The 23639-nt window shown below is 39.4% G+C and overlaps 2 protein-coding genes across 2 annotated transcripts in view; one reads left to right on the top strand and one right to left on the bottom strand.

Moving 5' to 3' along the window:
- The window catches only part of LOC139445393 (G-protein coupled receptor dmsr-1-like), a 90063-nt gene extending 88477 nt beyond the window's left edge, over window positions 1–1586 (bottom strand). Inside the window, exon 1 of the mRNA XM_071226533.1 lies at window positions 1511–1586. The gene's annotated coding sequence lies outside the window, so the exon portion shown is untranslated. The remainder of the gene's footprint in view (window positions 1–1510) is intronic.
- Window positions 1587–18950: 17364 nt separating this feature from the next.
- LOC139446260 (titin-like) lies at window positions 18951–19982 on the top strand. The gene has a single exon (XM_071227612.1). The coding sequence runs from the start codon at window positions 18951–18953 to the stop codon at window positions 19980–19982; it is 1032 nt and encodes a 343-aa protein (XP_071083713.1).
- The last annotated feature ends 3657 nt before the right edge of the window (window positions 19983–23639 follow it).

Genomic DNA, 23639 nt, shown 5'->3' with positions numbered 1-23639 from the left:
TTTCCTCCCACATTAAGATGACACGCCGTGATATAACTGGAATACTGTTAAAAGCGGTGTTAAATCCAACTCACTCACTCACTCACTCACTTTTTATTTAACACCACACTCAGCAATATTCCAGCTATATGATGGTGGTCTGTAAATAAATAAGTCTGGTGATTGACATCATGACACTCGGTCTATGCAAATGGGATACAATGACATGCATCATCTAAATCACAAAACCAACCCAGTCTGGTAAGTCGCCTCTTACAAGCATGGGTTTCTAAAAAAACAATTCTGACCAGGATCTTCTCTGGGCATTAATTAAAATAAATCCTGTCATATCAACCCCATTCACCAATTTGCGACCATCCCCAACAACACCTTCAGTCGTCTAAATTAAGATGTATTCAATATTTTAATGATCTTGGAATACTGATGGTTTGGAATCAGTATCGATGTTTTTTCCTGAGGATAACATTTCATTGGCATATACGGAAATGTTGCCGAGCTGATTCACTCTGAATAGATCCCAAATACCATGTACAACATGAATAATAAATGTTAATGCTTTAAAACCATCCAAAGTCAATATACAGGCATCTGAAGAACATGTAATGGAAAGTATACTAATGCAATTTGATAACAAGTTTGAGCTTGCAAGAAGTCATTGTCATATATTGAATAACCTTTATACAATACAACTGTAATTACATGGCCAATCATTCAATCACTCAATCATTCATATCCACTCACATCCGCTCACTCACTCACATCCACTCACTCAAATCCACTCACATCCATTCACATCCACTCACTCACTCATATCCACTCACATCCATTCACATCCACTCACTCACTCATATCCACTCACATCCACTCACTCACATCCACTCACATCCACTCACTCACATCCACTCACTCACTCATATCCACTCACTCACATCCACTCACATCCACTCACTCACTCACATCCACTCACTCACTCATATCCACTCACTCACATCCACTCACTCTCGATCATTGTCATATATAGAATAACCTTTATACAATACAAGCCGTAATTACATGACGTCATGACGTGTTTGAACGGAAATTGTGTCCTTGAAACTATTACAATATGATACTGAAATTCATTTCATATCCGTTTTCCTTGTCATAAATCACCCACAAATAACAGAAACAGCCTCAGATTTGTTGCATTCAAAGCAAGTATTGCCCTACCATTATGCTAACTGAAAATGACGCCAAGATCCAATTGTGCTAGCAGTTGTAAATTACACACAGATAACGCAAGGCTATACGACAGACAGTACGCCAATGAAGACAAAATTCTCGTAGTTCAACGATCCTGCCAAACCCACAGCCGATAGCGCTGAGATGCTAGAGACTTACTAATGGTCCTTCAAGTGTAGAGTATATCTTGACTATACGTTCTGGAGGGGCATGTGGTTATGCGTAGAGCTAATTTGGCCACCTGGTGGAGAAGGGGCAGAGGTGTAGAGTGCTGGTACAAGATACTCACGGTTAGTTGGAGCTCTGTCAGGTCAGGTTACAGGTCCCTGTGTTCATTGTGGGAGACCTGAACCGACCCTGTGCTGCTGCTGCTTCTGCTGCTACTGTGTTACTGTAATGGCCCTGGTTTGCAAGGGGTGTTACAGAAATGAGGCTGTTTTAGTAACCGAGTCTGGCAATAGGTCTGATACTCCTGTAATTGACCTTTTGAACGTGCTGATTTGAGGCAAAGGGTTGAAAGATTACCGACTTAAGCTCTTTTAAATAGGTATTCTAGGGTTGCCAGGTCTTTTTCACTTTTGAACTGAACCGAGTTTGCTGGTCTTGTACTTTTTAAAAGGGGGATTGGAAGGGGGAAATGGCTGCAGAGTATGTCGTATTTGGATGGTTGTAGGACTGCAAAGTGTCCGTCTGCCTTGCTGATTGATGCCTTAATGATGTGGACACATAACAAATATGTGGACACATATGCTTAATGATGTGGACACATGAGAAAATTTTTATTTTTTAAAAGTACTTAATGATTTGAATAGATGAATAAGTTCATTTCAATACAGAAACCTAAAGATGAATCTCATAATAGCTTTTTTATTTAGATCGCTATCAGCATGTCTGTCCGTCATTGTTATTTTACCAGAGCAGAACTAAAAAGAATTCATCATTTCTTCATAAAATTTTAAACGTGAATCTGTTGCCTTTTGCTATTTTAAATGTTTTCATTTGATGGAGGCAGGTTGAAGTTCTTAAATTATTAATCAGACTTGTCATGGCTATGTTACAAAATCTACTAAAACTGTTTATAAATTTTCACTCAGAACTGGTGTTTTTGTTTATGGATTGTTCTAGTGAAACATTTCCCAGTCAGCAAGTTCATTGCTGTTGATGTCTGGAACATTCCGCCACTTCTATTCAGTTGATGATTTGTAAACATAGGCTATTTAAAGAGGAGGCTCGACTAATTGGCGTGCCACACAAATTTGATTTGGCAAAAATCTTTCAATAATCATAAGAAATCTCTGTTAATGCTGCTGTCCATTGTACGATTCTGACTACCTCATAGGCATATGTGTTCATGAATCACTATCAAATGGTGATGATACCAGGTGTTCACAAAAAGGTCAGCATATCCTGCCCCACCTGAGTCACCTGTCATAAACACATGCAAAGGCAAGTTAATTGTTCACCAGAAAAAAACCCACACGATCATGTAGTAAAAGCAAAAATAGGGAATTGCATCACACACCATTTTTGTCACTTACGAATCAAATTTGAAATGGCATTCAAATCCATTTTTTTCTGGATGTTAATGATGGGCAGTTGATGATAATCCTAATCACATGAAGACAACCACTTCATAAACCATCACTCGCTGGTTTGATCCCTGGCTGCGTCATGCCAAGAGAAATTAAAAGATGGTATTTGTTGTTACCCAGCCTGAGGGTTGGCATTTTTGGGATAAAACAAGGGCTGGTTGTCTTTGAGTCAGTATACTGTGTCTGAGAGGGGTATTGATGTAAAACTGTGGCATGGTATCTCAGTGAGCTAGCACTATAAAACCTGAAATAGTCCAGGCGAGTACAAACGGCCAAAGACAGACAGACAGACAGACAGAGGCACACACACACATACATGCATGCACCTTGCTATAAAAGTGCAATGATCTCAAACACGATGTTAAACCCTATTTCCCATCACATCACCACCTGAAGTCTGAATCAGCCAGATCATCGAGCGTCGTCCCCTTCAACTAACAAGAGGTTTTACGTAAACATATTTTTCAAAAGCCATTGGATGCCATCCAATCAAAACATTCATATAGAGCCATAACCATTACAACAGCAGACAGACAATTGAAAGCAATGAATAATTAATATTATTAAATAAATGAAAAATTATTTTAATAAAATTATACAATTGCACTTTTAACCAGTGGTTTACTCAGGATGCTTTTACAAGGCATATGACACAAACCCATTTACCATAACTACCAGTTTAAATGTTTCTAAGAGGTGTTTTATTTGATCAAATGAAGATTCGAGGGGTGATGGATAGACTTGACCTCAAGACATTAAGATGATTTATTTTTCAACTTAATGGCACAGGAAGTGACATCTTCTCTAGTGTTATCCTCATATCTTCATGGATGGCTTTTGGTTACGCCCTTCTGCACATGCTTGATCACTGCACTTTCTGTCACATGTAAAGTTTGTTCATTTTCTAAAGGTCCCAGATGCTGGTGTATTTTATTGACTTGTCCCAGCAAACTCAAAATTTTGTGGATAGACCTCCATGACATTTTGTTTTACATTTCATATTCCGTATAAGGTAATGATAAACTTAGTACATGTTTTCGAGACCTCAACAAAATAATTACCCACAAAACTACTAGGCTTTTTTATGTACTTATTCATATAATTTTAACTTTATGACTGAAAACTTCATGTACATAAATAAAAGTAATTTGTTTTTCTTCTGAAAATTAATTATTAATCATCTGTTCCATGAAATTACAGATCAATATGTAACATGTTATTTAGATACAAAGCATTTTTGACACTGATTTACAGAAACAAGTTCCAGAAATAACATCCAGAAAATGTTCAACAAGGACTCATCAAAGGAATCAAAGAAAACCTTTCAATAGCAGTAAACCTTTGCCAAACATACTATTATTTTGTTTGTTGTTTAACGCTGAAACTCAATATTCCAGCTAATTGATGTTTGTTTGTTTGTTCGTTTCATGTTCAATGCCACACTCAGCAATATTCCAGCTATATTCTGTCAGTCTGTAAATTATCGAATCTGGACCAGACAATCCAGTGATTGATATCATGAGCATCGATCCACGCAATTGGGATCGATGACATGCATCAACCAGGTCAGCGAGCCTGACCACCCGATCCCGTTAGTCCACTGACTCTTATCATGTATATTTCTTCCGCTTGTCCCGACACATTACAAGGGATGCTTGACCTGTCTGGCACTGAGACGAATGGTTTCGGTCGGGGGAGTCCAATGGCGGTTAGATGGAAATTTTAAGATAATCGACAACTAATCATCTTGTATCTGGTTTGTTCTAGAAGGCATTACAGAACAGAACATTTAGATATGATCAATATGCATGAGAAGTAGATATTTGCTTTTATAAGTGAAAATGTGATATACATTTTATGTTGGTCATTAAATAGGCTGTTAGTAATGCCATAGTTTTGGCTTTGAAGTTATTATTCCTACACACAATCATCAAACTTTCTTCTTTATAAGACCACCTCCGTGGTCTGGTGGTAGAGCGTCCACGTGGAGAGCGGAAGGTCCGGGGTTCAATCCCCGGCCGCATCATACCAAAAGACGTTAAAAGATGGTACTGATTGTTACCCTATCTGGCGCTCGGCATTAAGGGGCTAAAACTAGGACAGGTCGGCTCGGAGTCAGTATACTGTGTCTGAGTGGGATATTCATGTTAAACTGTGGCATGGTATCTCAGTGAGCTAGCACTATAAATCGGCATCAGTACAAGCAGCCACACAAAAGCATACACGTACATGCACGTCGCTATATAAGTGCAATAATCTTGGACGTGACGTTAAACCCCATTTCACCTCACCTCTTATTTATGAGCGGATGGCCCAGTCGTCTCAGGCCCTGCAATTCACTGTGCAAAGCTGGAAACTTACGATCTTGGGTTTGAATCCCAGTTCCCTTTGATTATGCCTATGATAAAAATGTTATTTAAGAATTGACTTTCCCTTTGTGTGTGTTCATTGGAGTATGAACTTGTGACGACGTTCATACAATGTTTGGCCATCACTCTATGAAGGTTCATGATCCAATGAACTCACACAAAGTGAAAGTCAATTCTTATAATTTTTTATAACAATTTCTTACCTCTGGGGATGTTGGCCAAGATCTAAACACAATTTTATTAGTACGTGTGACTTCATGTTTACACTGACAGCCATACAAGACCCAGCTATATAAAATAATAAAATAGTTCCTAAAAAAGAGAGGTGACATGAGCATATGGATGCACAACTTGCTCTTCAAAAACATCTTACGCAACACATGTATTGAAATAGTATTACCATTGGATGAGAAATGTCTGTTCAGAACTACCTCAGTAAGTCAGTCACAATGACAGCGCGTCGTAATACATTAAATCAAGTACAGGACGTCAAAATGGCCAACACAATAAACGTGATGGGAGAGATTTCAGAAGTTGTTAAAGAACCTGTGTCAGTTACAAGTTTAAGTCATCACTGATCAACTGGCCGATGATTGATAGGTGATTAAAGATTTGTCAAACAGACACTAAGGTAAATTCAAAGATTGCTGAAGACTGTCACTGTCAGCCTAGACACGGATCGAGTTGATACTACCATAGTTTGGATGTGCATTTCTTCGTTTTGTTCATTGAGATGGGTCGTAGCGAGACTATCGTGCAGTCAGACTCTCTGACGTTTCTCAATGTATACTAAAATGCTGAGTTCAAGATTAAAGGGTCTAAATGATCAGAAAGAATGCTTCTGTTCGTATTCATGCTTGGGAATTCTCAGGGGTTTCCCCAGGAATGTGGAAGTAGTCCGTCAATATTTACGTCATTTCAAGAACACGGTCTTTTGAAAAACGTATGAACGTCAAATTGTGTCATTCAAACACTTATGAACGTCTGTTTCGCGGTCATGTGACCGACCTCTCGTCCAATTGAAAAGCTGTATATCGTGTAAACTTCAAATTAACAAATGATAAAGAACTGACTTGACAATGGTTGTACGTAACGCAAGCTTGGCCTTGATGCAGCCACATCATCTCCATCCTCATCCCGTAACAGACTTGGTGAGATCAGAGTAATTCCTTGATTACATTGTTTACACAACATGGAGGATGTTGACATAGGTCTCGTCTGTTGTTGAAAATGGCAGGATAAGAAAAGATAAAAGGTAATATCTATGCAGGAAACATTCCATTGCAGAACAGATCCATTATTTCATCCATCCATCCATCCATCCATCCATCCTGAGATTTATTTGGCTCAAATTTAATATTAATGGCTCTGACAGACACGTCTCCATGTGATGTTGTGCAAGAATTAACACAAATTCAAAATTGATAGAAAACAGTTGTTCGATTGAACTGAGGTTTACTTGTGCTATGTCACGTGACTTCCATTGACTCGGAAAAAGCGTGCAGCTTTTTGCTTTGAAGAGGGGTATAAGGGATTTATTCTGTCTCTCAGAAAAGCATGTGCAGCCTGTTTTGCTGGTGGCGGGGTATAACAGATTTATTCCTCCACTGAGAAATTTATTCCCTTCCAAGGCGGGTTACACTATGAGTTGCAGCAGGATCCCTCGGGGTACATGGGTTTTATTCGTCCCGCATAAATCCCCATGTACCCCGAGTGATCCTGCTACAACGCATTTATCTTACCGACATGTTTTAATGTGACATTGTTAAATTCAAATAAATTCCAAATTGATAGGAAACAGCTGTCGATTGAGCTGAGGTTAGCTTGCGCTATGTCACGTGACATCCATTGGCTTGGAAAAAAGCATGCAGCTTTTTGCTTTGAAGTGGGGCATAAAGGATCTTTTCTGTCGCTCAGAAATGCACGTGCAGCCTGGAGTGCTCGTGGCAGTGCATAAAAGATTTATTCCCCTTCTGAGAAATCTATTACCCTCCAAGGGTATCAAGATCACGTGGACCAATCAGACCTCATCATTCTGACATAGAGGTATGATAAGACGTATAGAGCAGCATGTGTAATCTGAAACTTCATTTTCGGTAATGAGATTAGACTTATTTGCCCTTTGTTAAAAATCTGGAAAATGAAATAACTTCATGTGAAAGGGTTAAAAATGATACGAGCAAAGACAAGAAGCAAAATATTCCTTTCTTTCTTTTTTGTGTCTGTGTGAATTGTGCTTTTACATTCAGCTCAATAATGATAAATAATTATCAATAATTGCATTGTATAAATGCAATGTTATGTTGCTTAAACGTTCTAAACCATTGACAAGCAGCACATTTCTTTTAGGAATGTTTCTGTGAAATTAATCAGATTATATGAGTCAGATTACTTGTATGATTAGACTTGCACAAGTCTCTAAGGCAATAATTATTAGTTAAAATCATAATTTCTAAATTATATGAATAATAAAAACATGTTGTACCTTTAAAAGACTGACATCCTTAATGCTGTCCTCTAAACTAGACTTGCCTATTATAACAGAATCACACAACGGCCATGGACTTATCATTAATTACATCCTTGAAGCAAGGCTACTGTATGATTTGCTCCTGATAAAACACTACACATACTGATATTGTATATTAGCGTATTTGACGTAATAAGCGCCCCACTCTAAATAATATACTTGCTAATATATTGGCTAGTGAACAATCCAAATTAGCATCCCTTCTGATTGATCAATGTTCACAAGACGTATTTATTCGCGTACAATATGCACTTGAGTGTTATATGCACCCTTAATTATGGGCAATTAAATTCTAGAAAAGTATCTGTCGTGCATAAACATTTCAGGCTGTCAGCATAAACCACAAAATTTATCTTTCAACTCTGTTTTTTTCACCAAAATAATATTCTAATTAGAGCCCCCTATTTCTTATTTTGAGTGAGCCCTGGGCGTTTATTATGTCGAATACGGTATATCTAGCTCCAGCCAATTTGTTTATTTTAACTGTCAATCTCAATGTTATTGTTCAGAAAGAAATATACACAACAGCAAAAGTAATTGTGATCTTTTTATTGTTTCCCTTTTTGTGAGTTTGTTGGTCCTCAATGTTTTGGGAGAGCATACCATACCCATGGTATATCTACCTGAAGATAGATGTCAAATGTTTTGTAAAGTTTTCAAATTTCTTGAAAAGGAATTTATCAAAATTTAAAAGTTTGTATTCTGTCTCGCAATTTTTAGGTGTCTGTAAAGTCGATGAAGCCCATTTTATCATTATTCTTTCTTATTGTTGTTATCATCGATAAAATTAAAGTAAATTATTGCAGTTATTGCTGATTTGTAGTATAGTATATTTATAATAAAAATACAATCATTTGAATTTTTTTTTCACAAACCTCACAAAAGCGTGTGTATTTTACCATTGTGGTCTTATAGATATATACAGACGAATAATGGTCTTCATAAGAATAAAAAAACAAACAAATTTCATTACCCTAGTTGTAAATGGGAAATAATGACAAGCCGATTTCTGGTATCCCCCGCTGTAATATTTGCTGGAATATTGCTAAAAGCGTCGTAAAACCAAACTCACACACTCACTCATCCAAGCAAAGGACTCTGCAGGGTAGCTCTCTTCTCAACACACTGCACATAAACTTGATTATTATTATTATGGTTATGATGATGATGATGATGATGGTGATTGTGATGATGATGATGATGATGATGATGATGATGATGGTGGTGAATGGTGATTGTGATGATGATGATGATGGTGATGATGATGGTGATGATGATGGTGATGATGATGGTGATGATGATGATGATGATTCTATAAAGGTGAAGGTGTTACAATTTAGGATACTTTTGATATAACCCCTGATTCTCTTGATACCTCTATCATGTTGACAGTATGTGCAAGGTACTTTCGATGTCGCTAGAATTGATTTGAAAACTTCAACACACACTGAATACTGCAGCTCAAATTTTCTCTTTGACTTCAAAGCTCTCTCTCCAGATCTCGATGCCCCCCAATCGAGTTTAGAGCTCTGGTGATAAGATGTTCTGTTGTATGCGTGGCACAGCACTTTTGAGTCAATATCGCCCACCAAGGACACTCCGATCTGAGTCCCAGTTTTTCCATTCCGTACCATCCTGGCGCCTTAAAAGATTTGGCTATAGATCATTCTCCAAAAATAATGCTATGTTATGGAACTCCCTTCCAGAACACCTGAAAGTCTAGCCATGGTCATTTTAGACCAGATTCGAAAATACTAACACAGCATTTCATGACTCTAATCCTTTTAGCACTATGAGCATTTCAGCATGCAAGGAATTTGGTTCTATAGAAATGTACTCATTATTATTATTGTTTTTATTGTTATTTGACATTGATTCCGTGTAAGTATAATAAACCTGCTTATTTGAAGTGTCTATAAAAAGACCCTATTTCGTTTTCTAGGTTAGGGGTCACTGCCCTGAATCATCTAAAGCACTTCAATTCAGTATGTAACAAGAAACTGTCCTATCCGGTTACCCATGAAGATCTGGGGTAGAATCATCATCCTGAGGCAAGTGAGTTAATTGACTATAAAAGTCCAGTTTCCACCCTTGCCGAACTAGGCTGGTATTATGGAGTTACATTTTGGCTGGACTAACGAGTCTATGCATAGTCCAATCAAAATCGCAATTCGTAAAGTGTCATGCAGATTTCGGTCGACTGCAGGATTTGCAAAGCATGTGCACCGCTAACTTGTTGTCAACAGATATTTTCTAAATCTTTCCATGTTTTTAATCAGGGTGCTCACTTGATTTGATGCACTTCGCGATGTAAGACTCGTTTTATCACAATATAGATCTTCATTGATAATCAGACCGTCTTGACTGGGCGCCACCGTTTTGTTTGAAGCAAATGCAAGTGATACGAGAGGTTGAATCTGATTGGTCAATAGGAGAGGCATAGAAAGGACATAACTCGTAATAACTCGTGGGCCTAGTTTGGCAAGGGTGGAAACTGGACTTTTAAAGGCTACTATGCTTGCCTTAAGAGGCGACTAACGGGATCGGGTGGTCAACCTTGCTGACTTGGTTGATGCATGTCATTGTATCCCAATTGCGTGGATCGATGCTCATGATGTCAATCACTGGTTTGTCTGGTCCAGACTCGATTGTTTACAGACCGCAGTCTTAACGCTGGAATATTGCTGAGTTTGGCGTTAAACAACAAATAGCACAATTCAATGCATGTCCGCTGGATTTGGTCCTCAGAAACCAATCAATATGTCCAGTTTAGCCTGATCATATCAAAGGCATGTGGCACCAATGACTATTACAAACTATTAAACATTGTAATAATATTACATGACATCATCATATAAAATACACACATATAACGGGTTCTGAATAACGGAACTTGTGGGTATAGCAAACTGATTTTTCCTCAGACCTTAAGTCAATAGTTTCTTACATAATAACCTTGTGAAACCTTGTCAGTGTCGTAACCATATGCGATGTGTGGAAAAGCTAACACTGTACACGTAATTTCCTCATTAGTGCTATGGTGCACAGATTACAGGGCCTTAATTAGTGTCAATTACAATCAGGGGAGAATCAATACTCTCTGGAATCTAGCACATTTATCATTGTCAAGGCTTATTTTATCATTTTTTCCCCAAATCACTGAGATGATTGGAAAGTGACATAACAAATCTGTTTTATTTGTCATTAAAGCCAAAATAGATAGAATTATCATAAAAATGCCTGCGCGTCGGAAATCTGCGGGCCACTGTAACTTGGTACCAGTTTCATATCCTTAACGACGGGATGCCATCCATTCTGTTGCTATGTGATGTCATTTGCGTCACGTTTCTCGTTTTTGACGTCATCCTATATTATGCTCTTTGAGACTGATGTTTATGAATCAATGACCTCCATTGCCAGGGTTTTAATACAACCACTAAATGTATGCTGTTGTTTGTTGTTGTTTTTCAATGTGGGATTACCTACATATTTGATTACCGTATTCGATGTAATAAGCACCCAGGGAACTCTCAAAATTAGAAATAGGGGGCTCTTGTTAAAATATAATTTTGGTGGAAAAAAACAAGAGTTGAAAGATTGTAAATTTCATGGTTTATGCTAACAGCCTGAAATGAAACAATAGAAAAGTCGTATTATACATGACAGATACATTTTCCTAAAATTAATTGCCCATAATTAAGGGTGCATATAACACATGAGTGTGCATTAAACATGAATAAATAAGTCTTGTGTACATTGATCAATCGGAAGGGGTGCTAATTGGGATTGTTCACTTCTGATATATCAGCATATATCGCTGTGGGCGCTTATTAGAGCGAGACGCTTATTACGTCGAATACGGTAATTATAAATTGAGCTATAGTAAAGGTAACGTTGGTTTTCAGAGTTTTACCATTTGCAGAAGTGCTTGGCCTTAGACACACACATGCTATGTGGAATACTTGCATTTGAACACTTTTTCTTGGAATGACCCATTCTGTAATAATTCACTAAAAATACAAGATAGGGAATGATATCTTCATATACATGAACAGTGTGAAATCCAATATGGCCAACATGATTGTGAGAATAACGAATTTCAGACATGTCAGAAACATTTCAACAGCCCCTTGGAGTTTGTATATACCATGTTTTATTGTATTGTGATCTTCCTTGAGATGTCTTTGTCTGCTTCCACACATGAGGAGACAAACAAACAAACAAACAAACAAACAAACAACAAATAGAAGAATTTGCCCATGGGTTTGCGCTATTCTTGGAATTGCATCTGGACAAACTAAACTTTGAACGCTTTCTCTCTTCCAATTGAACAACTTTTGAAGACTTGAACCGTTTAGCTTTCTTTCCCATGTTGGCCTTATCAAGTGTTCTAGCATGGTGTACTTTCTACTTGATCGATAATCAATTATAGTGCAGCAGTATAAAGCTGATTGGCTCACTACACATATATCAGTTGCAACAAGATATAGTTGAATGTGATTAAACAAAGGAGTAATTTATCCCTCAGAGTCTAATATTAGCTCACAATCACTGCATTCAAAATGTCATCACCAGAGAATATTCAGCCTTGAATATCAGTTGAAACAGATTCCATTGATCATAAATGCAATGTAGGGATGAAAATAATGCTATGAAGGGATCACTGGTAAATCAGAGAAAACACCAGGTGTTTGCTTAATAAGGATAAGCATATCGTCAACCGGTGCATTAAAAATGTAAGTGTCATAGAGTAAGGACGCATGACAACTCCCTGACAGTCTCATTGTAAGTGAAATTCTTATCAAACCGGCATTAAACCAAACCTTTGATATATCTTTTTCAGTTTCTAATGTATTTTCACCTATACATGGTGAAACATAGCATGATATTTGTATCTATTTGTATCTATACAAACTCTACGATGTCACATGTAAAAAAATTATGTCAATGATGTCATTGATAAAGTCTCCAATCTCATTAAAATCAGATCTTAGTTCTTGCTGCCGCTAAACAATGATCTGAGGACATCTCATTACGGGTCATGTTAGACCGACCTTGCGCGAACTTTGACCGACCAATGGAATGACCAATCAGAAGGCAGCTTTCTCGTGCTTTACGGCACTAATTTCAAATTGGCGACTACGCTTCGAAACATATTATGACAAATTCTCGATTAAAAATTTGAAACCTGAACAAAAGAACATCTTTGAATCGCTAATAGATGGTCTGGGATTGTTTGGATTCAGCCGATAAACCCGTAACTATCATTCGCAATACTCCTTGTTATAGTTTTCGAGGCTGCATGATTAGAAATCACATTCCAACTGTCACTTTCATGATCTGGTAAGCGACGCTCTGATTGGTCGGATGAAAGGTCGTTATGACGTGACCCCTAATGGGATGTCCTCAGATCTTTGTTAAGCAATAGCGAGAACTAAGATTTGATTTTAATGAAATTGATAAAGTCTCGGACATTGACATGTGTAAATGATACATGATGGCGTGGCCAAACCTGTGATTTATTTAGTTGAACAAACACAACTATCTAGGGGTGGGACGGGTAACTCAGGTACTCGGTCGGGTGGGTATTGAGAAGGACCCGGGAACCTACAGGACTACAAGTGATTATATTGTTTAATGGCAAAAATTATCTGGAACTCTATGGTTACACTATAAGTGATAAATGTTCCCATTTCTTTCTGACTATGCACACATTCCTTCTGACTTTATATGTTTGCATAATGATAAAATCAGTCAACTTCAGTGTATGCATGACCAGATCGGTTTATACATGTTTCTGAATAAATTTTGACGGGAGTACGGTCAAACTATTCCCAATCGGACATGTTTTACCTATCTCTTCCGAGCTACAGTGGGTAGGGTTGGGTAAGAGGGGGGTGGGTTCCCGGGTTGTTAATTTGGACTCGTCCCAGTCCTACAACTAATAGTTGAAACTATGTTATCATACACAAGATCTGAACGTATTTACAGCCAAGCAAACCGATTCAATTGCAAAATAACGAAGATCATGAAATATATCATATCATATCATATCATAATATTTGTGATTTTATCCATCATTGCTGAAACATTGTCTGTAAAAGGTCAAGGCCAATAAGGCAATTTGGAAAGTGTTTGTGGCAAAAAGGTCAAGGTCAAGGTCATTTGGAAATTGGTGTAACAAAAGGCCAAGGTCATTAAGAAAAGTTGTAAAATTGATAGCTTGTCACTTGTTTACATTTTCTGACTCAAAGTTCAAGAATCAAAAGAAAATTTTGGTTGGCCGATAACATGATAGTTGAAACTGAGCTCAAAATTAACTTTGTGTATTGCAACGAATGTTATATAATATGGGGTAGACTAATATTTAAAGCGTTCACTCATCATGCCAAAGGCCTGGGTTCGATTCCCAACATGGGTACAATGTGTGAAGCACATTCATAGTGTCCCCCGCTGGAATATTGCTAAAAGTGGTATAACACACTCACTTTAATAAAAATATGCTGAACCCTGGTATACCGTATTCGACGTAATAAGCGCCCTGGGCGTTCTCAAAATTAGAAATAGGGGGCTCTTATTAGAATATTATTTTGGTGAAAAAAAAAGAGTTGAAAGATAAATTTTGTGGTTTATGCTGACAGCCTCAAATGTATATATATCAGATATATTTTTCCAGAATTTAATTGCCCATAATTATGGGTGCATGTAACACACGAGTGCGTCTTGTGTACATTGATCAATCGGGAGGGGTGCTAATTAGGATTGTTCACTAGCCAATATATTAGCAAATATCACCATGGGCGCTTATTAGGGCGGGATGCTTATTATGTCAAAAACGGTATTCATTGTGACAAACAAAGAAATATTGTTGAAGTTCAGTTGTTTCATTTTAGTCCATTTGTCTTCAATATTTATGTAGAAAGTATTTGAATATCGATGCTAACAGCAATTTATATAAGTAGCTATTTTTTGTAATTTTTTTAACTCTAGATGACATATCCATGTTTTATTTTTATTTTATTGCCCAGCTATTAAATTTGAACTTCATATTTACCCATAAATTTACTTCGACTGACTTCTCTTCATTTCTTAAATCGTGGGTTTTGAAGTTTTAATGTGTTTCACATGTGATCTATTATGTTGACTCTATTTGAGTTGTCATGACTGCAGTTTGAGTTTTTACAAGAGATAAATAAACTGCTGATCGTGACTTTAGATTCATATCAATACCTCATTGTCTTTTCTTTTCAGAGAAAGTATCTATGTAATGTCTGCCTAAGCTGTAAATATTTCCCACAAGGGCTGATGAAGACGAGTGTAATTACATCAAATGGTCTGGATGTATTTCACACTGGTAAATCATAAGAAATAAAATGTGACCTTTTCATAAATCTAGAGTGAGAAATTGTATTAAATTTGATAAGAAAAAGATATCCTTACCCGGTATGTTATTTGTTAGTCTCTCAATTGTCTGCAATAAACCTTTACAATTTCCTGGTGTGGTCGGGTAGCCTAGTGGTTAAAGCGTTCGCTTATCACGCCGAAGACCCAGCATCGATTCCTGACATGGGTACAATGCGTGAAGCCCATTTCTGGTGTCCCCTTCCGTGATGTTGCTGGAATATTGCTAAAAGCGGCGTAAAACCATATTCACTCACTCACTTTACAATTTTCTCTGCTGGTTGGTTGTCAACGTGGGGACTGGTTGTCCAGGCATCAAAGATGGCCCAGTCGTCTGAGGCGCCACAATTCGCTTTGAAGAGTTGTGTCCCTTTGGCATGCCAGAATCCTGTGATTATGGGTTTGAATCCCGGTCCACCCAGAGTATGTTTCAAAGTTGTCAGAAATAGACCCGTGTTTGTGGATTTCACCAAAGTGGTAAACGTCTAAGACCTGGGCCCACTTGCACAAAGCGATCTTAGTGCTACGACTATTGTAAGCCTATGTTAAAGTATGGGATTACAATCATCTTAGCACTAAGACTATTGTAAGCCTAAGTTTAAGTATGGGAGTTGCAATCATCCCTGGGAATATCCTCCAACATTAGGTTGACAAGCTGTGATATAACTAGAATACTGTTCAAAGCAGCGTTATAGAGAATTGCCTTTTAGATGTGTAAACACCTACCACCCAGTCAGACCTATAGGACCCAACAATGATCAGAACATGGACCATCGAAGAGCAGGTCCTTTCATAAATAGGGGTAACGGGTGGCCTAGTCGTCTAAGGCGCCGTGATTTGCTTTGCAAAGTTGCGTCCCTTGGGCACGCCAGAAACCTATGATTATGAGTTCAAATCCCGGGTCGCCCTGATTATGTTGCTAAGTTTGTCAGCACCATACCCGTGCTCGTGGGTTTCACTGAAGTGGTCACTGTCTGAGACCTGCATCACTTCGGGCTTTCCTCCCACATTAGGCTGACATGCTGTGATATAACTGAAATACTGTTAAAAGCAGCATTAAACCCAACTCACTCACTCACTCACTTAGTATATCACCCAACGGTTATAAGACCATTGACCACAGAGAAAGTCTCATGAAAGATGACAACTCAACAGGTTAAAAATCTTGGTTTTGCTTCAAGCTGGTGTGTATGACAGCTGATAAATTGTTCTCAAGGATGAAGAAGTCGCCATTGTGTATGATGTGCAAGTACCGACAGCCTAGCTTACATCCATTTTTAAAGAAAACCCGAACATATTCAGATGTGTTCTATTTGCCAGTCTGAGATATGCCCGAATCCTGAAACTTTGCATTGAAGCAATTTATAGATGTATTTTTCTCGGGAGAAGAGAAAAAGTGTGAAACTCCATTAGGAAAACATTGTGTCTGGTCCTATTTGTGGCGACATCTTGATGTTTGAATGAGCTTTGTCTTGTAAAACCCAATTGTCCTGAGTATAGAATATGGCAAATGTCAATTACATTTCAAATGTTGTGTCAACTACCCACTGCAGCAGATGGATAAGGACGCCACCGACCATTTGAAAGATTTATTTGACAAAAAATGAAGCCATCGAAAGAGGGATACGATTTTTTCACCTCAGGTTGTCTGCAAGTCTGTCTCATTTTGCTTTCATTTAAAATGGAAATCATGTGACGTTTTGTGGATTTGATAAGATCGGGTTGTGTTTTCAAGTCTGGTCGAAAAGTTTTGCGGTTTGTTTTATTCTACTTTGAACATATTTGAAAATATAATTGATTTTATACAAAGCTTATCAGTATTACTTTTAATTGTGATTAAGGTTAAAGTTAGAGTTTCCGCGTTATGTAGGATACAATCTGTAACATTGTTGAAATTAAATGTCTGCTTGTGAAGATTTTTGAGTGCAATATGTGGAAAATCCACTTAGAACCTCTCATTTGAAAACAGCTTTAGAATTATAAATAGAGACTTTAAAAAATACTCATTTGGTGATTCAATTTCAATCTCTAACAAATTATGGCACTTTTCTGCCCCTTTCCCTGATGTTAGGAAATAAATTGTGATTCCAGAATTTGGACATATGGATTTCGGTGGTGTGGAGAACAATACCTGGCAAGACCATTTCTTGCAATTCTGAAGCAGATATTTTACTTGAAAAATTTGTGAAAAAATATTTAAGCATTATTTTGAGAATCTATGTATAGGTAATCAGCATGGCAGTGTGTGCAGTGAAAGGAAATCCGCTTAAAAAGACAGTTTGGAAAAAGAAAGTTTGTTTGATATTCAGCTTTCTGTGAAAGGGCGTAATTCGATGAAGGATTTCAAACATGGCTGGGTCAAAGCTCATTCAGATGCTGTCTGCTTCACATTGCTGCAGACACAAGAACAGAAAAACATATGGCAAGTTTTGATTTCTCAATGGACTATGTAGGATACATTTATTCTGAAACCATGAGACGTCGACAATGCTGTGTTCACAAAACTTAATCAAATTGAAATCTCATTATGAAAAGGTGAATTTAAAATTCAAATGAAAGTAGAGCTTTGGGTATATTCCTTTATTGGGGGCTGGTTAGTTTTTATTCTAATCAGCTTTGTTTCCATGTTTTTGTTCAATTCAATGTGCGTTAACGTCTGAGTTTCAAGATGACTAGACTGTGGGTGATTCAATATCAATTTCAACACACAAGGCATAGAGAAAGCCAAGAGAAGGAATTTGTCAGAGAAGGAGCCATTACACAGATGTGACAGTCTTCCAAAATTGGCAATATTTATTCAATGACAAAGATCCACAATGCAAAGCTGTGGTTCTTCTCAAAGGCCGGGCCAATCCCAGCATGTTGTCCAGTGGCTACTGGATGACCATTTGACCATTAACATTGAATCCTGCTTATTTGGAGGGTATTTTCTTCAAAGACAATTTTACAACCTTCCTCCGCACCCTACAATGGGCAGACATTTTATCACACCATTTCATCAGGAAATGCTGGGATTCTTCTCCATCTCATTTATATTCAAATCAAGATCCTGCTTATTTCTGATCCTTGATAAAGAAGCTTCCAAAGCCATGACCCGCTGAACTCCGAATTGCGAATTTCAAAACAACTCCATGGGGACTTCTAATAATGATGTTTTGCAGAAGATACTGATTGTTTTTCTTCCTTTTATTTCCTTTCTTATATTTTTATTGACTTGCAAATATCAGGGGATTCTTAAGGGTCGTCAACCCACATGCGCCGTCTTTCTAGATAAGGCTTTTTTCTGATTATTAGGGTTTGAATTTAGGTGTGTCTTTTTTAAGGTACATGTGGATGAGGGATGTGAATCTTCAAAGTAGATATTCTAGAACATCATTTCTTGTTGCTTCCCAAGGGGATTCCCAGGTCCCTATTTATAATGCTTGTTGTAAGAGCAGGTTATGAGGGTAAGGTGGTGAAAATGTGTGATCTACCTGTAGTTGCTTGTGTTTCACTTGCCACAAGGATCAGTTGCTCATATGCCATCAACCAGTGATTTGACTTGTCCAGCCTTGATTATTTACAGGGTGGTCGGGTAGCCTAGTGGTTAAAGCGTTCCGTTCGTCACGCCGAAGACCCGGGTTTGATTCCCGACATGGGTACAATGTGTGAAGCCCATTTCTGGTGTCCCCTGCTTTGATATTGCTGGAATATTGCTTATTAACCATACTCACTCACTCACTGATTATTTACAGGCCTCTGTGGCATACCTGAAACATGCTCTGACTGTGACGTAAAACAAGATTTGTTCACTTTTTCTTGTGGGGCTTCAACAAGATTTGTTCACTTTTTCTTGTGATGCTTCAACAACAGAGACAGTCCCTAGTGCCATATGTTTGTCTCCCTGTGGGGATTCCACAACAGAGACAGTCCCAAGTGCCAGATGTTTGTCTCCCTGTGGGGATTCCACAACAGAGACAGTCCCCAGTGCCTGATGTATGTCTCCCTGTGGGGATTCCACAACAGAGACAGTCCCTAGTGCCGGATGTATGTCTCCCTGTGGGGATTCCACAACAGAGACGGTCCCTAGTGTCTGATGTATGTCTCCCTGTGGGGATTCCACAACAGAGACAGTCCCAAGTGGCTGATGTTTGTCTCCCTGTGGGGATTCCACAACAGAGACAGTCCCCAGTGCCTGATGTATGTCTCCCTGTGGGGATTCCACAACAGAGACAGTCCCCAGTGCCTGATGTATGTCTCCCTGTGGGGATTCCACAACAGAGACGGTCCCAAGTGCCAGATGTTTGTCTCCCTGTGGGGATTCCACAACAGAGACAGTCCCTAGTGGTTGATGTTTGTCTCCCTGTGGGGATTCCACAACAGAGACAGTCCCTAGTGCCAGATGTATGTCTCCCTGTGGGGATTCCACAACAGAGACGGTCCCTAGTGTCTGATGTATGTCTCCCTGTGGGGATTCCACAACAGAGACAGTCCCCAGTGTCTGATGTTTGTCTCCATGTGGGGATTCCACAACAGAGACAGTCCCCAGTGCCTGATGTATGTCTCCCTGTGGGGATTCCACAACAGAGACAGTTCCTAGTGGCTGATGTATGTCTCCCTGTGGGGATTCCACAACAGAGACAGTTCCTAGTGGCTGATGTATGTCTCCGTGTGGGGATTCCACAACAGAGACAGTCCCTAGTGCCAGATGTTTGTCTCCCTGTGGGGATTCCACAACAGAGACAGTTCCTAGTGGCTGATGTATGTCTCCGTGTGGGGATTCCACAACAGAGACAGTCCCTGGTGGCTGATGTTTGTCTCCCTGTGGGGATTCCACAACAGAGACAGTCCCCAGTGCCTGATGTATGTCTCCCTGTGGGGATTCCATAACAGAGACAGTCCCCAGTGCCTGATGTATGTCTCCCTGTGGGGATTCCACAACAGAGACGGTCCCAAGTGCCAGATGTTTGTCTCCCTGTGGGGATTCCACAACAGAGACAGTCCCTAGTGGCTGATGTTTGTCTCCCTGTGGGGATTCCACAACAGAGACAGTCCCCAGTGCTTGATGTATGTCTCCCTGTGGGGATTCCACAACAGAGACAGTCCCCAGTGCCTGATGTATGTCTCCCTGTGGGGATTCCACAACAGAGACAGTCCCTAGTGCCACATGTTTGTCTCCCTGTGGGGATTCCTCAACAGAGACAGACCCCAGTGTTCTATGTTTTCCTCAAGATTTCTTCACTGTTGGGATTCCAGGACAGATAAGGTCTCCAGTACCTTACATAAGTCTCCCTATGTGGACTCCTTGATAGAGCATGTCCCTAGCACCCCATGATAAATGAAAAAAAATCTTGTTAGGACATTGACTTTGGGGGGGCACGGATGGCAGAACTGTCTAAGGCGCCGCGATTCCCTGCAGATGCGTCCCTTGGGCATGCCAGAAACTATGATTATGGGTTCGAATCCCGGTTCTCCCCGATTATGTTTCTAGGTTTGTCAGCACCATACCCATGCTCGCGGGTTTCACCGAAGTGGTAAACGTCTGAGACCTGCATCACTTCGGGCTTTCCTCCCACATTAAGCTGACACGCCGTGATATAACTGGAATACTGTTAAAAGTGGTGTTAAACCCAACTCACTCACTCACTCACTCATTGACTTGGGAACTGTTATAGTTGGTAGTCAATGGTTTGATTCTACACACACACACACACACACACACACACAAATATTTGCTGCAGGAGTTGACAACCTCAAAAAGGGTGTGGATCAGGAATTTCTGTTTCTGACTCATCAGTAGTTTCAGGAGTAATTAGTAGGAAAGTGGAAGCAATTTTATCTTTCAAACAACTATAAATAATAGTCGGCTCTAAAACTTGTGAAAAGACAGTTCCATTGTAATTCTAAATTATTTCTTTTAATATCAGTTGGTTTGTAAACCAGCTATAAAATACAAAACCTAAAGGGCTTCATGACAGAGCTGTAGTATCCTTGACTGCAAGATGTGAAGGTACTCCCAAAAGTCCTTGACTGCCTGGCCCAGACTTGATTATTTACAGACTGCTGTCATACCGCTGGGATATCGCTGAGTGCAGCTTAAAACAAACACAAAACAAACAATTCACTTATGATTAGGTGAGTGAGGGAAAGGAGATTGTCAACGACTATTTTGCATCAGCGTCACAGGGCTGATGTTTCTGTTTGTTGTTTAACCCAGCTCTCATCAGTATTCTAGCTATATGACGGCGGTCTGTATTAATTACATCTGGACAAGACAATCCAGTGGTTGACAACATGAGCATCAAGCCATGCATTTGGTATGTAATGACATGCAGTCAACAAATTCACCAAGCCTGACCATCCGATCCATTTAGTTGCCACTTAATTTAAGACAAGTATGGGTTGCTAGGGACCTATATTCTTACCAGGAATCCTAACCGGTTAGGGCTCATATCGGCAATCCGGGGGCACGGGTGGCCCAGTTGTCTAAGGCGCTGTGATTCGCTGTGCAGAGTTGCGTCCCTTGGGCACGCCAGAAACCTATGGTTGTGGGTTTCGAATCCCGGTTCGCCACGATTATATTTCTAGGTTTGTCAGCACCATACCAGTGCTCGTGGGTTTCACGGGGGCATGGGTGGCCCAGTTGTCTAAGGCGCAGCGATTCGCTGTGCAAAGCTGCGTCCCTTGGGCAAGCCAGAAACCTATGATTGTGGGTTCGAATCCCGGTTCACCACGATTATATTTCTAGATTTGTAAGCACCATACCCGTGCTCGTGGGTTTCACCGAAGTGGTAAACATCTGAGACCTGCATCACTTCGGGCTTTCCTCCCACATTAAGCTGACACGCCGAGATATAACTGGAATACTGGAATAAACTGAACTCACTCACTCACTCACTCACTCATGTGGGTAATCCAATGGTGCAGTGTGACAATTTATCCCTGCTTGTTGGGATACCAACCACGTACAGTATTTTCTTGTGTATAGTGCGCACTAGGGCGGGGACGAGTCCAAATTTACTTCCTCGGTACCCAACTGCCTCCACCCGACCCTACCCGGGTACCCACTGTAGGTCTCAGGAGGTGTCTCAAAATGTCTGATTAGGAACATCTTTAGCAGAGCCCTGGCAACAAGTATTTAGATAGATGTATTAAACAATCTGGTACACTGAAGCTGAATTAAGTTATATCTTTATTCAACCATATGAAAAAATCAGAAGGAATGGGTGCATGTAACTAATGTTATATTTGGGATAACACTTTCTTAGTAAAGTACAGATTCTAGTACTTTTTTGGGTTGAGTCCCGTCTGGGATTCGAACCCACACCTGCCAGGGTGAGGCACCTAATCGACAGCACACAAAGTTAGCGATCTAACCCACTCAGCCACCGATGCTTCCACAAAATGAAAGTCCAACAACTGGTAGTATAGATCTATGGGTGCATAGTGAGAAAGAAATGCGAACATTAGTGGCTTGTAGTGTAACCATAGAGTTCTTGATAATTTTTGTCATCAAACAATATATCCCGTGACTAACCATGGGTCTGGGTAGTCCTGTGGGTACCCGGGTCCTACTCAGTACCCACCCGACCCGGGTACCCGAGTTACCCGTCCCAGCCCTAGTGCGCACCCAAGTATAATGCGCACCTCCCTCTTGCAGACTCCTTATTTTTTTTTTAAAAATTGAATATAGTGTGCAGAAAAAAATTACAGCATACCCCTTCACCGAATTCCGGTAAACGAACAGGTGATAAGAAACCTAGTTAGTGCAAATTTGAAATTTGAAATATAAAATCACCAGACATGTTGATTTAGTGTTAAAATTGTTTTTTTATTTTCTGCTAGGCATTGTTTTACATGTAGGGATTAAGATTACCTTGTGTATTTTCTCATAAACTAAGCTGTACACACATTTTCTTGGAATCTACCGGTGATTCGGTAAAAACTTACCCAATGATATAACTTAAAAGGATTTTGATGCAAGGATTGGGAAATATTGTATCTGAAATTATTTTTGTATCAGGAATAATATATTCCAATATCATGTTATTTAAGTTGCAGCTTTTACTAAATATATTTGAAATAATAATAAGTGTTGCACTTTGGTACAGCTGATCACTATTGCCGGTTATTTTTTTTCACATTTCACCAGTCACCGTCGAGGCTCCCGCTTGTGTGATCGCGAGAACTACATGTTGATATGGAATCGTCAAACGACAATATATTTTTTAGAGGAGTGTAGGGGATTCAGAGACAGGATATCTCTTTGGCCACTGCATGCTTCAAAACATAAAATTGTTTCCCAAAAAGGAGGAGCCGACCTTTTTCTCTCAGGTCTTTATGCATTGTTTTTCACATACAACCAGAGGGCAAAACACACACACACACACACACACACACACACACACACACACACACACACACACACACACACACACACACACACACACACACACACACACACACACACACACACACATAGACCACACACACACACATAGACCACACACACACACACACACACATAGACACAAAAACAAGCACTCA

Source organism: Haliotis cracherodii, unplaced genomic scaffold (assembly GCF_022045235.1).
Source record: "Haliotis cracherodii isolate W230 unplaced genomic scaffold, xgHalCrac1.p SCAF_6, whole genome shotgun sequence".
In the NCBI taxonomy this organism is placed as follows: domain Eukaryota; kingdom Metazoa; phylum Mollusca; class Gastropoda; order Lepetellida; family Haliotidae; genus Haliotis; species Haliotis cracherodii.
This window is presented reverse-complemented; position numbering and strand designations above follow the sequence as displayed.